This window comes from Salvelinus fontinalis, chromosome 16, assembly GCF_029448725.1.
Source record: "Salvelinus fontinalis isolate EN_2023a chromosome 16, ASM2944872v1, whole genome shotgun sequence".
NCBI classification, from domain to species: domain Eukaryota; kingdom Metazoa; phylum Chordata; class Actinopteri; order Salmoniformes; family Salmonidae; genus Salvelinus; species Salvelinus fontinalis.
The window spans coordinates 16,905,931-16,920,976 of NC_074680.1; the positions used below are offsets into that span (position 1 = coordinate 16,905,931).

At 44.8% G+C, this 15,046-nt stretch overlaps 1 protein-coding gene across 1 annotated transcript in view; it reads left to right on the forward strand.

The window, feature by feature from the left end:
- The first annotated feature begins 1,546 nt into the window (after positions 1 to 1,546).
- Positions 1,547 to 15,046, forward strand: part of LOC129812717 (RAC-alpha serine/threonine-protein kinase-like) — a 34,805-nt gene continuing 21,305 nt past the window's right edge. Inside the window, exon 1 of the mRNA XM_055864534.1 lies at positions 1,547 to 1,744. Coding sequence (XP_055720509.1) covers positions 1,699 to 1,744 — 46 coding nt within the window. The 5' untranslated portion in view covers positions 1,547 to 1,698. The remainder of the gene's footprint in view (positions 1,745 to 15,046) is intronic.

The window sequence follows — 15,046 nt, forward strand, 5'->3', positions numbered from 1 at the left end:
TAGGGATAAACGGATATCAAGGTTTATCTGGAACAATAAGAGACCAAGAACTAGATATACAACATTACAATTACCAAAAAACGGTGTGGGTATGGCCTTACCAAACCTAAAAGATTATTATGTGTTAGCCCAATTGAGACCTCTGGTGTGTTGGTGCAATTCAGAATATGAATCCAAAGACATCGAGACTACTTTGACAGAGATACCCATACAGTCAGTTTTGGGAAATACAATAGAGAAAATCAGTGGATTAATTTCTCTCTGAAGACATGGTTTAGGGTAGGGCAAAATAATTTAGACAGAGATAAACCTGCTGAGTTGGCCCGCATACGACCCCTGCAACTCAGGACAGCAGATTTAAACAATGGATGCAGAAAGGCATCACATCATTCAGTACAATTATAAGGAATGGGAACCTAGATAACTTCCAGGACCTAAGTAAAAAACATGGCTTGGATAAACAAGATTTTTACAGATACCTACAAGTTCAACACTATTTCTTAAGGGAGATAAAAGGGACTGACCCTCGAGCACCTCCAAAATTAATCCAAGTATTCACTAACGCATACAACTTGGAGTAACAAAAAAATGATTTCAAATCTCTACTTGGGTATTCAATCCTCAAAGAAACATTCTACAAACTATATTAAACAGAAATGGGAGGAGGAACTTAACATTGAAATAACTGATGAAACATGGTTGAACCTATTAGAGACTCAACAAAGCTCCACCAACTCAAGGTCATGGAGAGAATTCTGTTGGAAGAATGTTATACGTTTCTTCATAACACCTAAACTGAAATCAAAACAGACTGGCTCCCTACACCCTTGTTGGAGAGAATGCGGGCTAATGAGGGTGGATCACTCTCATATCTTTTGGACTTGCCCCGCAATCGAAACTTACTGGGGAGAAATAAGATCTAACATTGGAAAAATAATGGGATTTCACATAGAACAAACATTAATTTCTTTGTACTTGGGTGAAATACCTGATAACTTACACAATAGAGAAAAGTACTTCTTGAAGGTCCTACTGGCAGCCAGTAAAAGGCTATCACTAGGAAATGGCTACAAAAAGACCCTCCCACAGTGACACAATGGATAGACATTTGAAATACACACAGAAATACACCACATGGAGCGTATGACCTTTGCTTTTAGAACTCAACAGGAGAGAGGTCAAGAATCCTGGGAAAAATGGGTTTCGTACTTGGAAAAGGTTTAATTCAAAGATGTCAATTTAACTAATATGATGAATGTATCATCACTGTAACTGCCAGATCTTTTTGTTGTTCTTTTATTTGACTTTATTTGTACTTTCTGTGTGTTCTGTTTGTTCCTACAATAAAAACAAGTATAAAAACAAAAAAAGAAGTGGTTTTCCCTGTGGTGAAGTCGGAGGTTCTGACTAGGTCCTCGTGTGGGAGTGATGCTGAACTGGAGTAGTACCCACCACAACTATTTTCCACTGTCTGAACAGACCGACTTGTCTTCACTGAGTTGCACGGATGTTCACTGGGGGGTTTATGTTATTGTCCAGGTGAGGCTAAGCTTTACTCTTCCCTTGACACTAATAGGTAACTGGTGAAAATACGGCCCCAGACTCCAGGCTCCTGCCCTGGCCTGAGCGAAGAACACTTGGGGACAGAGCTGTGTCTCTCCCTGTCACAACCCTGGACACACCAACCTGTACACCAACATGACCGATGTGGCGATAGTGAAGGAGGGATGGCTGCACAAAAGAGGTGAGTGTGTTTGGACCATTTCCCTGTATCAACAGATGCTTTACTTCTTATTTTATCACAACATGTGCATGACTGCTGACCAAGCTAGCAGCTCTAACTGTGTGGTGTGGCTCTGTGGTGGGCGTCATCCTGTTTGGATGATGAGGCATTCCTCAGATACCTGCTGACTTTGAGCGGCTGTGTGTGTGTGTACACGCGCCTCAAAGCTGGGGCTATAGCTCCCCCCCGCACAGGGCAAAAGGGAATATTCCAGCACAGAGAGGGGTCAGGGGTGTGGTCCCGGGGACATGGACACGGGCTCAGGAGACAGACAGGGGAACATGTCACTAGGGGCCAGATTCAGACTCAGGAAATGTATGCCTTTCCTACGCACGCCTTTCCTATGCACTTCTCTGGAGTTGGTATTCAGACTTACCTTATGCAGGTGTGTAACGGGCTTTGCAGGCGGGGTTCCCTTGCACTTGCTGAATACATTTAATTCAACTGCTGAAAACCCTCACACTTGCTGGCCAACAGATTTTCTCGTGGAGTTTTCATTCATTAGGGTTCTCAGTATATTTCTCTAAAGCCATCCCATTACATTTAGTGTACCTCTATTTAACTAGAATTTTCTCGACAGACTATATGGAGAGAACTGTTCAGAGTATTAGGGATCAATTCAGTAAATCCATGTAAATACACGCATGTTCTTCTCCTTTTTAGCACTGCTTGTTAGTAGAGGTCGACCGATTTTATGATTTTTCAACGCCGATACCGATTTGGAGGACCAAAAAAAAGCCGATACCGATTAATCGGCCTATTTTTTTATTTTGTTTTTTTATTAGAATTTTTTATTTTTATTTAATTTATTTGTAATAATGACAATTACAATAATACTGAATGAACGCTTATTTTAACTTAATATAATACATCAATAAAATTAATTTAGCCTCAAATAAATAATGAAACATGTTCAATTTGGTTTAAATAATGCAAAAACACAGTGTTGGAGAAGAAAGTAAAAGTGCAATATGTCCCATGTAAGAAAGCTAACGTTTAAGTTCCTTGCTCAGAACATGAGAACATATGAAAGCTGGTGGTTACTTTTTAACATGAGTCTTCAATATTCCCAGGTAAGAAGTTTTAGGTTGTAGTTATTATAGGAATTATAGGACTATTTCTCTCTATACGATTTGTATTTCATATACCTTTTGACTATTGGATGTTCTTATAGGCACTTTAGTATTGCCAGTGTAACAGTATAGCTTCCATCCCTCTCCTCGCTACTACCTGGGCTCGAACCAAGAACACATCGACAACAGCCACCCCAAGCAGCGTTACCCATGCAGAGCAAGGGGAACAACCACTCCAAGTCTCAGAGCGAGTGACATTTGAAACGCTATTAGCGCGCACCCCGCTAACTAGCTAGCCATTTCACATCGGTTACGCCAGCCTAATCTCGGGAGTTGATAGGCTTGAAGTCATAAACAGCAGAGCTGCTGGCAAAACGCACGAAAGTGCTGTTTGAATGAATGCTTACGAGCCTGCTGGTGCCTACCATCGCTCAGTCACACTGCTCTATCAAATCATAGACTTAATTATAACATAATAACACACAGAAATACGAGCCTTAGGTCATTAATATGGTCAAGTCCGGAAACTATCATTTCGAAAACAAAACATTTATTCTTTCAGTGAAATACGGAACCGTTCCGTATTTTATCTAACGGGTGGCATCCATAAGTCTAAATATTCATGTTACATTGCACAACCTTCAATGTTATGTCATAATTATGTAAAAATCTGGCAAATTAGTTCGCAACGAGCCAGGCGGCCCAAACTGTTGCATATACCCTGACTCTGCGTGCAATGAACGCAAGAGAAGTGACACAATTTCACCTGGTTAATATTGCCTGCTAACCTGGATTTATTTTAGCTAAATATGCAGGTTTAAAATATATATACTTCTGTGTGTTGATTTTAAGAAAGGCATTGGTGTTTATGGTTAGGTACAGTCGTGCAACGATTCTGCTTTTTTCGCAAAGGCGCTTTTGTTAAATCATCCCCCGTTTGGCGAAGTTGGCTGTCTTTGTTAGGAAGAAATAGTCTTCACACAGTTCGCAACGAGCCAGGCGGCCCAAACTGCTGAATATACCCTGACTCTGTTGCAAGAGAATTGACACAAAGAAATACATGTTAGCAGGCAATTAGAACTAAATAAGTAGGTTTAAAAAAAATATACTTGTGTATTGATTTTAAGAAAGGCATTGTTGTTTATGGTTAGGTACCTTTTTCGCGAATGCGCACCGCATCGATTATATGCAATGCAGGACACACTAGATAAACTAGTAATATCATCAACCATGTGTAGTTAACTAGTGATTATGATTCATTGATTGTTATAAGATTAGTTTAATGCTAGCTAGCAACTTACCTTGGCTTCTTACTGCATTCGTGTAACAGGCAGGCTCCTCGTGGAGTGCAATGAGATGCAGGTGGTTAGAGCGTTGGACTAGTTAACCGTAAGGTTGCAAGATTGAATCCCCGAGCTGACAAGGTAAAAATCTGTCATTCTGCCCCTGAACAAGGCAGTTAACCCACCGTTCCTAGGCCGTCATTGAAAATAAGAATGTTCTTAACTGACTTGCCTAGTTAAATAAAGGTGTAAAAAAATCAAAATCGCACGCTTAAATTCAAGGTCAGATTATGCATAGAGAGAAAAGTGCATAAAACGTGAATTATGTTCCATTTACATGCGCATAACTCGGGTCGGAATTCCCCCCTAGGAGAGGAGAGTCCCAGAGGCTGTAAGCCAGGGAACAGCATGCTACGCACTCTGCTCTCCCTGAGGCCTCAGCAGGAACACAACAGGGCCAACAGGGCCACAACTGTGTCGTAACATAGTCACCCGAGGCAAGCTTCGCAGGCTGACCCAGGCCCATGCACACTGATGCAACCCCTGACGATGCTTCCCTGGGGTGGAGAGAGCAACACTAGGTACTACTGACTTGTCGTTTCAGTACTACTGACTTCTCGTTTACATAAAACAACAATGTAATCAATATCTGACACCCTTGGATTCTTGGGACATGTCCAGAGGTTGAGGAACACAGTCTGATGCCTTCAGATGTAAGATATGTTGTCTGGATAACCAGAGGCAATATATGAAAAACCAAACAAGGAGACAAATGACAAGGAAAGATTAAACAGCATTTGCCTTGTTGGAAGTATATGGACCAAAGTTCATAATTTAGAGTTCTGATTTAATAACAAATGTTAGCTAAGGAGGGTCTTTCTAAGGGTGTCTAGTTCTTCTGGCCGGGTCATTTTTTTTTTACAGCATGCATGTGATTTTAACATCTTTACCTCAATGTTGACACACTTGGTAAGTTGGCATACAGTATGTCTATTTCCGCTATTCCTTGCCAGAGTGATAAGGAAGCGGGCAGGTTTCTGAAAGATTGCCAGCGTAAAATGTCAAATAGTGACAGGTGAGGGGAAATACAAACTCCTTGAGCTAAAGTCACATCTTAACCTTGAATTATTGAAGAACAAAGAAAATATACAAACAAACAAGCCTTCAGGAATAGGGAGTTGGCATGCTGTCATACCCTAGCAGCTGTGCCCGGTGAAATGTCACCCAGAGCAACTCTGTTTTGATTGGAGGGCGTCTGCCTGCTTGCTGCCCGTTACTTGACAGAACGGATTTTAATGTCACGTCACTGTCACCCCGTCTCTGCCCCAGTGCCACAGCACAGAAGGGGAGTATGCAGTAACGAGCTTCTGCTGGCCATCACCATTAGCCAGCCGCCCTTTTTCTGTGAACATTTTAGTTTGATCTGAATCTCTAACCCTACCACTACCATGTCTTATGATAGCACTGTTTAATATTGTGGACTGCAGTCACAGGACAATGCAGGACTGATGTCTACAACTCATTACAGTGTATGTTTGATGGCACGTGATTGAGGCAGTCTTCTGCGGCATTCTGAAGGGACTTCCAGGTAGGTGGCAGTGCTGTTGACTGTGGCCCAGTGCCCCAGAAATGCCACTTTAATGACGTGCTATCGCGACTACATTCTATGCTCCAGACACGGCCACGGAGTGGAGCAGCTCAGGTCTAGCCTGGCTGGGAACTGAGAACATCCACACCACCCATAACCCTCCTAACCCTGATTCCTGTTTGATTCATCGTTTGGGCACGTGACTGTAAGCCAGTTTTGTAGTTCCCTTTTGCTGCCAGACAATGTCAGAGTAAAGAAAGTAGATTCCAGCCAGTCTAAGCCACAGAACGGCCAGAGTGTTCTGTATCTTTGTCCCAGATGGGCCCAGCTCAGTCGGGTGATCCCCAACATCAGACCATACCTTTCCACTCCATCAGCCTTCCCACTCCATCAGCCTTCCAACTCCATCAGCCTTCCCACTACATCATTGACATATGTCATTATTTTGCATTTTTAGTCTGACAATCATTTCTGTTGTCATTCATCTGAAAATTGATGACTCCCATTGAAAAACCACTGGCTCCATCCAGGATTTTGGGACACAATCTCAATGTGGCCGTACCCTAATCTGTAAATCAGGGGTCCCCAACTAGCGGCCTTTGAGTCAAATTTGGCCCGCGGGTGGTTTTATTTAGCAAAAAATCTATATCTTTTTTGGTTGAATTTTCATTTTTGGACATAAGACTGTAAAAATACCAGGAAACCAGCTCCAAGTGATTTTTAATTTTGGAACTCTATTCCCAAATATTTCCACACATAATAGAGATGTATGTATGTGATCGTGTACACATAATAATAAATAATTAATTTGATTTATATAGTGCTGTTCTACCAACTGAGGTACACAACACGCTTTACAAAGTGGTGGGAAACTCACCTCATCCACCAGCAATGTGTAGCACCCACCTCAGTGATGCACGGTGACCATTTTTGTGCCAGAACGCTCACCACACATCAGGTGGAGAGGTGAGGAGTGATATATGCCAATTAGGAATGAAGGGGGATGATTAGCTGGCCATGTTGGAATTTAGCTACTCATACAATAATTGCAATGGGATTTTGAATGAGTCAGGACAACAGTTTTAACATCCCATCTGAAAGACTGCACCCTACTCAAGGCAATGTCCCCAAATGTAATTAAGGTTTGAAATTATTTTGTAAAAATATTTGTTTTGTAATGTTCCGGACCCCAGATCATCCGCTCAAGAAAAAAATTGGCCCACGGCTGAATCTAGTTGATGATCCCTGCTGTAAATGTTTTGGATCTCCTTGACACCAACCACACAGTTTACATTATACCTCTAGTGGTGGCCACATTCAAGGACTCTTCTAAAGCCTATTTGTCTAAAGTTTCCATCAAAGGTGGAGTGCATCATCCAACATCAAAGAGGCAGATTGCAAGTTCTCTAGATTCCATGTGAGCGCCGTGGCCAATAACTCAGTGAAGTGTAACAGAACTGTGCTCGTTATCCCTCTCTCTTCCAGGCAGCCCTTGTTCATTGGACTCATTTGCTCTCTGACAAGTATAAAGAGCTGACCCCCTCGTTAGGCTAACGAAGGCCACAACAACTGTTGAATTTGGGTAGCACGCTCAGCTGGCTCGGAGGCAAGAGCAGAGGGAGGAAGCAGAGAGGAGAGGAACGAGAGCTGCAGCACACAGGTTTTTATGATGTTCTCGGAACATCATCACTGTGTGCAGTCCGTTACTCACTTACCCAGCCTTCCTCAGAAGCAGGGTGTTCGGTTTAATCTCGGTGTCACACTGACTGGGTTGATGCTTATTGGATGTGATCCCATGGAGTAAATCATGACTGGACACCTGCGTGTCACAACACCATTATCCCAGAAACCCTAGACCCACTCCAATTTGCATACCGCATCAACAGATCCACAGATGACGCAATTTTCTATTGCACTCCACACTGCCCTTTTGCACCTGGACAAAAGGAATACCTATGTGAGAATGCTATTCATTGACGACAGCTCCGCTTTCAACACCATAGTGCCCTCAAAGGTCATCACTAAGCTAAGGACCCTGGGACTAAACACCTCCCTCTGCAACTGGAGCCTGGACTTCCTGACGGCCCGCCCCCAGGTGGTAAGGGATAGGTAACAGCACATCTGCCACACTGATCCTCAACACGGGGGCCCCTCAGGGGTGCGTGCTCAGTCCCTTCCTGTACTCACTATTCACTCATGACTGCACGGCCAGGCACGACTCCAACACCATCCTTAAGTTTGCTGATGACACAACAGTGGTAGGCCTGATCACTGACAACGATGTGACAGCCTATGAGGAGGTCAGAGACCTGACCATGTGGTGCAAGGACAACAACCTCTCACGCAATGTGATCAAGACAAAGCAGATGATTGTGGACTACAGGAAAAGGAGGACCGAGCACGCCCCCATTCTCATCAATGGGGCTGTAGTGGAGCAGGTTGAGAGGTTCAATTTCCTTGGTGTCCACATCACCAACAAACTATCATGGTCCAAACACACCAAGACAGTCGTGAAGAGGACACGACAAAACCTATTCCCCCCCTCAGGTTACTGAAAAGATTTGGCATGGGTCCTCAGATCCTCAAAAGGTTCTACAGCTGCAATATTGAGAACATCCTGACTGGTTGCATCACTGCCTGGGATGGCAACTGCTCGGCTTCCGACCGCAAGGCATTACAGAGGGTAGTTTGTACGGCCCAGTACATCACCGGGGCCAAGCTTCCTACCATCCAGGACCTCTATACCGGGCGGTGTCAGAGGAAGGCCCTAAAAATTGTCAAAGACTCCAGCCACCCTAGTCATAGACTGTTCCCTCTGCTACCGCACGGCAAGCGGTACTGGAGTGCCAAGTCTAGGTCCCAGAGGCTCCCTAAACGTCTACCCCCAAGCCATAAGACTCCTGAACAGCCAATCAAATGGCTACCCAGACTATTTGCATTGCCCCCCCCCCCCTTATACGCTGCTGCTTCTCTCTTATTATCTATGCATAGTCGCTTTAATAGCTCTACCTACATGTACATATTACCTCAACCCCGGTGCCCCCGCACATTGACTCTGTACCGGTACCCCCTGTATATAGCCCTGTTATTGTTATTTACTGCTTCTCTTTAATTAGTTGTTAATCTTATCTCGTTCTTTTAAAAAATATATGTTTTTAGATATTTTCTTAACTGCATTGTTGGGTAAGGGCTTATAAGTTATCATTTCACTGTAAGGTCTACACCCCAGCTAGCACAGTGGAACTAGGCCGATTCCGGCTGAGAGTAGGGGCACTCGGCTGTAGGTCAAACTCGGCAGACGTCATGTAGCCAGAGTCTGGGCCGCCTTTGGCAGTATTACTTATGGCTAGGATTCCGGGACTGAGATCTGGCCCAAATGTATTATTTGGGTCTCGGGACGATTAGGGCTACTCTCTGGCAGATGATTACACTGGCTGCTTTATCTAATTAACTTTTCATAATTTTATTTTTTCATTTTCCCCATTGTTTCTGTGATCAGAAAATACAATTAACATTTTAAAGAAATTCTTTAAGAGTCCTGTGTAGTATTTTGATACTTTGTGCAAGGCAATTGATAAGAATGAAAAACTTTGTGGATGGAGCCTGCCGAGTGGCGCAGCGGTAAACGGCGTTGCTACAGATGCTGGTTTGAGACCCGTGCCGTCTGCGCCCGGGAGACCCATGAGGCAACGCACAATTGGCCCAGCGTCATCCGAGTTAGTGGAGGGTTTGGCCGGCCGGGATGTCCTTGTCCAATCGCGCTGTTGCGATTCCTGTAGTGGGCGCATGCACACTGACACGGTCATTATGGTGTATGGTGTTACATCCGACACAAAATGTTTTTTTGTGGATGGGCATAATTTGTATGTGTAATATTTAAAATTACGAAATTTATTTAAATTTGAATCGGGCCACTTCTGGGTGGATTCTGGTAAGATGCCGACAAATTCTGCAGAATGCCGGTAGACGGAAATGGCCGCTTCTGGGACGTTTCCTCATCGCTAGCTGGGACCAGTTGTATTCGGCGCATGTGACAAATATAATTTTATTTGATCTAGCCAGCTTTCTAGCTTAGTAGCTAATAGCTAGCTAACACCACAGATGAAGGTGTTAGTTAACGTAATCTTTGCTAACAGGTATCTGCTTATCTAGCTTGCTTATTGCATGCATGTCCGGGCATGTCGACACAATCCTTATTATTAGTGACATATCTAATATTTGCAACAGAAGTTTGATTTTGGTCACTGTCAGTTCAACATGAATGTACAGTATTGAGAAATGGATGAAGTGAGCTAGCTTGCTGCTACTGCTGATTTTTCCCAGCTAGACATTCCTCGGCATTGTGCAGTGTTTGTGGCTCGGCGGTGAGGTGGCTGGCATAGAAGCAGCTTTGCTATGTAGAGGGTGAAGGGCTGATAGCCGATAGACTAGAAGAGGCCGATACATCGGTTCAGGCATATTATCGGTTGTTTTGTGTGTATGAATGTACAGTCGTGGCCAAACATTTTGAGAATGACACAAATATAAATTTTCACAAAATCTGCTGCCTCAGTTTATATGATGGCAATTTGCATATACTCCAGAATGTTATGGAGAGTTATCAGATGAATTGCAATTAATTGCAAAGTCCCTCTTTGCCATGCAAATTAACTGAGTCCCCAAAAACATTTTCACTGCATTTCAGCCCTGCCACAAAAGGACCAGCTGACATCATGTCAGTGATTCTCTCGTTAACACAGGTGTGAGTGTTGACGAGGACAAGGCTGGAGATCACTCTGTCATGCTGATTGAGTTCGAATAACAGACTAGAAGCTTCAAAAGGAGGGTGGTGCTTGGAATCATTGTTCTTTCTCTGTCAACCATGGTTACCTGCAAGGAAACACGTGCCGTCATCATTGCTTTGCACAACAAGGGCTTCACAGGCAAGGATATTGCTGCCAGTAAGATTGCACCTAAATCAACCATTTATCGGATCATCAAGAACTTCAAGGAGAGCGGTTTAATTGTTGTGAAGAAGGCTTCAGGGCACCCAAGAAAGTCCAGCACGCGCCAGGACCGTCTCCTAAAGTTGATTCAGCTGCGGGATCGGGGCACCACCAGTACAGAGCTTGCTCAGGAATGGCAGCAGGCAGGTGTGAGTGCATCTGCACGCACAGTGAGGCGAAGACTTTTGGAAGATGGCCTGGTGTCAAGAAGGGCAGCAAAGAAGCCACTTTTCTCAAGAAAAAACATCAGGGACAGACTGATATTCTGCAAAAAGTACAGGGATTGGACTGCTGAGGACTGGGGTAAAGTCATTTTCTCTGAATCCTCTTTCCGATTGTTTGGGGCATCCGGAAAAAAAGCTTGGCCGGAGAAGACAAGGTGAGCGCTACCATCAGTCCTGTGTCATGCCAACAGTAAAGCATCCTGAGACCATTCATGTGTGGGGTTGCTTCTCAGCCAAGGGAGTGGGCTCACTCACAATTTTGCCTAAGAACACAGCCATGAATAAAGAATGGTACCAACACATCCTCCGAGAGCAACTTCTCCCAACCATCCAGGAACAGTTTGGTGACGAACAATTCCTTTTCCAGCATGATGGAGCACATTGTCATAAGGCAAAAGTGATAACTAAATGGCTCGGGGAACAAAACATTGATATTTTGGGTCCATGGCCAGGAAACTCCCCAGACCTTAATCCCATTAAGAACTTGTGGTCAACCTCGAGGCGGGTGGACAAACAAAAACCCACAAATTCTGACAAACTCCAAGCATTGATTATGCAAGAATGGGCTGCCATCAGTCAGGATGTGGCCCAGAAGTTAATTGACAGCATGCCAGGGTGGATTGCAGATGTCTTGAAAAAGAAGGGTCAACACTGCAAATATTGTCTCTTTGCATCAACATCATGTAATTGTTAATAAAAGCCTTTGACACTTATGAAATGCTTGTAATTATACTTCAGTATTCCATAGTAATGTCTGACAAAAATATCTAAAGACAATGAAGCAGCAAACTTTGAAAATTAATATTTGTGTCATTCTCAACTTTTGCCCACGACTGTATGTAAGCATGCATGCATGTTTTTGAGTTCCTAATATGATTGCTTCTCATACAACCACACACCATTTTGAAACTTATTTTTACACTTCTTTCAAGCTAGATTTTCTCAGTATCAAAGCAGTAAAAGGGAACTGGGTGTGTTCTGTTTTTGCTTTTCAAAGGAACCGACTGATTAACTCTGTCTCATGACACTGCAATGCTGATCACCCCAGGACTTTGTCTGGCTGCCAGCTTTACCGACAGGCTCGCCTCGCCTAGTCTCCTTCACACACACCCTTCATTAGGTTACAGCCTGCCATGGGCCACACACCGGTCCTGCTCTCACTCTCTCACTCACACACACACACACACACACACACACACCACCACCTCACTACAGCAGCAGGGGCTGCCCCAGGGCCATTATGCCCTGTCCACACTCACGCCACCCAGCTAGCTAAACCTGTACCAGTAACCAAACTTTAAACGCCAGAAGCAGAGTCAGGGGCAGCAGCAGAGGGTCGCTCCCCAGGAGGGGAGTGCTCTGCCTGGTGTCAGCAGGGCCCCCTGCTCTGGGTAATGGGAAGCAGCCTCCTGCTAAATGTGGTGGAGATAAGTACATTGTCTGGGTACAGCTGTCGACAGGCAGGCTGGATGGTAGGGGAACAGGAGGCCAGGGAGAGCCACCTCCGTCACTTGTCTCCGCTCGCAGTGAGCCCGCTGTGTGCTTACTTTTCTGTGCAACATCCTCCTGCTCCACAACTGTGGCGCCTGGCTGTGCTCCCCCTACCCCTCTCTCTCTCTGTATTTGTCACTTACTCTCTTTCTTCAATTCTCTCTGTCCCCTTTTTCTCTCTTTATCCCATATCCTGCTTCCTACTCCCACTCTCTTCCTCCTCTCCCTCTTTCTTAATCCTCCTCTCATTTCTTCTCTGCCTCTGCCAGTCGCCCCCCTCCCCCCCCCCCCCCCCCACCACCACCACCCCCTCGCCATCTCTCCCTTCTCCAGCTCCTCCCTCCCCTTTGCCAGGATAATGACCCTGCTGACAACACAGAGCCGAGGCGGAAGCTGCTTCTGACTGGTGTGGCGCTCCCAGTCTGACATCAATCACATCACTGGCTCTCCCCGGCAGCTGGGACTGAGAGAGAGGTGGAGTGTGGACAGGCAGGGCTGCTCAGCTGTCCATAGAGTCTGACTGTGACTATGTTCAGGCTGCTGTCACATTCATCAGACCATCATGATACACACCCAGATTACACTTAGCCTCTCATCTGGCTCAGGGACCACTTGTCATTATGGATCACAGACAGATATACCCTAACAAATGTATTTGAATTGGCCTTACCTCTCCTAAAGGTAGAAATGTAATGTCCCCCTTTTATTATACATGATTGTATCATTTAAGAGTGATGGACTGTTCCCTGGTCATTTAAAGTTAATTGGCACTCATTTGAACTAAATAATGTGTATTTGTTTGTCATGCAGTAACCCAGTTAACTAATCCATGGTTGGCTTGTTTACCAAAAGGAGGGGCCAAATTTCACACACAGAAAAGCAGGGTGTACTTCCCACAGTGTCTCTATGGTAATAGGCAGGTGTCATTTGCTTTGGAGAAGAAGTGAGGGCTTTCTTACGAGCGTGAGAAAGAGGGGCAGACTCCGCACCCCCTCCCCGTGTCCCCCCCTTTTTTCCCTGTAGCAGCAGCAGCAGCAGCAGCAGAGCGAGAGGGGGAGATGGAGAGAGAAGAGAGGGCAGCAGTGGAGGCTGAGGCGGCCCTTCCCTGCGACCTGTTGAGGCTGCTGCCAAAGCCCCGGCAGTGCAGTCCCATCCAGCTGCATGGGAGAAAGAGATGGGCCAACAAAAGAAGAGAGGGACAGCAGGAAGAAAAAAAGAGGGGGAAGAAAAGAAAGAATGAAGGAGCCCAAACTCCTGGGCGGTTTAGCCTGGCATGTGAGCGGGCCTGTTGTGAGCCTTGTCTGCCTTATATGGTCATGGGGAGAGGGGCCGCCCTGAGTCCCGGGGCTGGCTGGGATGAGGATGGGAGCAGCATTGGGGTGGTGGTACAGAGTGGTGACCCTTCCATCAGGGAGCCCCTTCTCCTCTGGAGCGGCACAGAGGCTCATTGAGATGCAGGGCGCAGGGCTGTAGGCTGCAGCTGCAGTCTACAGGCAGGGCCTAGCAGAAAAGGGCTGAAGGGGTGGAGGGGGTGACTGAGGAATAACCAACAAAAGAGACACACACACCCCACCCCCCTGCTTTGGAGTTTGAATTCCTTAATCCGCAACCCTTCTCCTCCCGATGTGCTTTACAACTGCGGTTCCCAACCTTTTCCGTTCCGGGGACAACCAAATCACTGTCAAAAGCTTTTCAGGACCACCATTCGCGGCGACGCAGATTTGATTTTTTTTTACCTTTATCTTGGCTGTCAAATTGTCCATTTTACTAGTGACTGTAACAAATTAAAGGTTTATTATTATTAACAATTAGCATTGTGGAAAGTAATGTAACATTTATTAAATAGCATTAATACTCCCAACTGTTACTAATTTTGGAAGATTTTTTATATATATTTATTAAATACATTTTATATATACATTTAAATACATTATATATATTTTTTTATTTATTAATTATATATTCTTTTAAATAAACTATATTTTTTAAATAAATTATATATTTTTTTTATAAATTCTATATATTTTTTAATTAAATATATAGATATAGTGTGTGGACCACCTGCAGGCCACAGGCTGAAAACCACAGCTCTACACACACTCACACAGTTCCCACTGGCTCCCTTCCTCTCTCTCATCCCCAAACTATGAATGGACGGCCAGGCAGGGACAAAACCACCACAGCAGCCCCCTCAGGAAGTCCAACCACTGGGTGTGGGCACTGTGCTGAGAGGGGCTTGTTTTGTCTGACCTCTTCTCTTCTCCCCTTTCTTAACATTTATTTTCCGCTCTCATTCCTCCCTCTCTTCCTCTGTGTCTGTGTCTCTCTGTCTCTGTCTGTGTCTGTACTCTGTGCCTGTGATGCCAGACAGATCACAGGGGTTGGCCTCTCCTTTGCAGTGTGATGAATGTTGCATGATGTGTTTATTAAAGAGCTAGCTGTGGCAGCCGGGACCTCACATTCCTGCCGTTGTCACGTAGAGACAGAGCGAACATGACGCTTCTCAGACTCGCAAGCTAACCTCTGACACTCTCTACAGCATGCTCTCCCTTTTACATTTTTCCCTTAATCTTCTTTTCAATGACACACTGACTGCCTGGGCCTCTTAAGCTAAGCAAA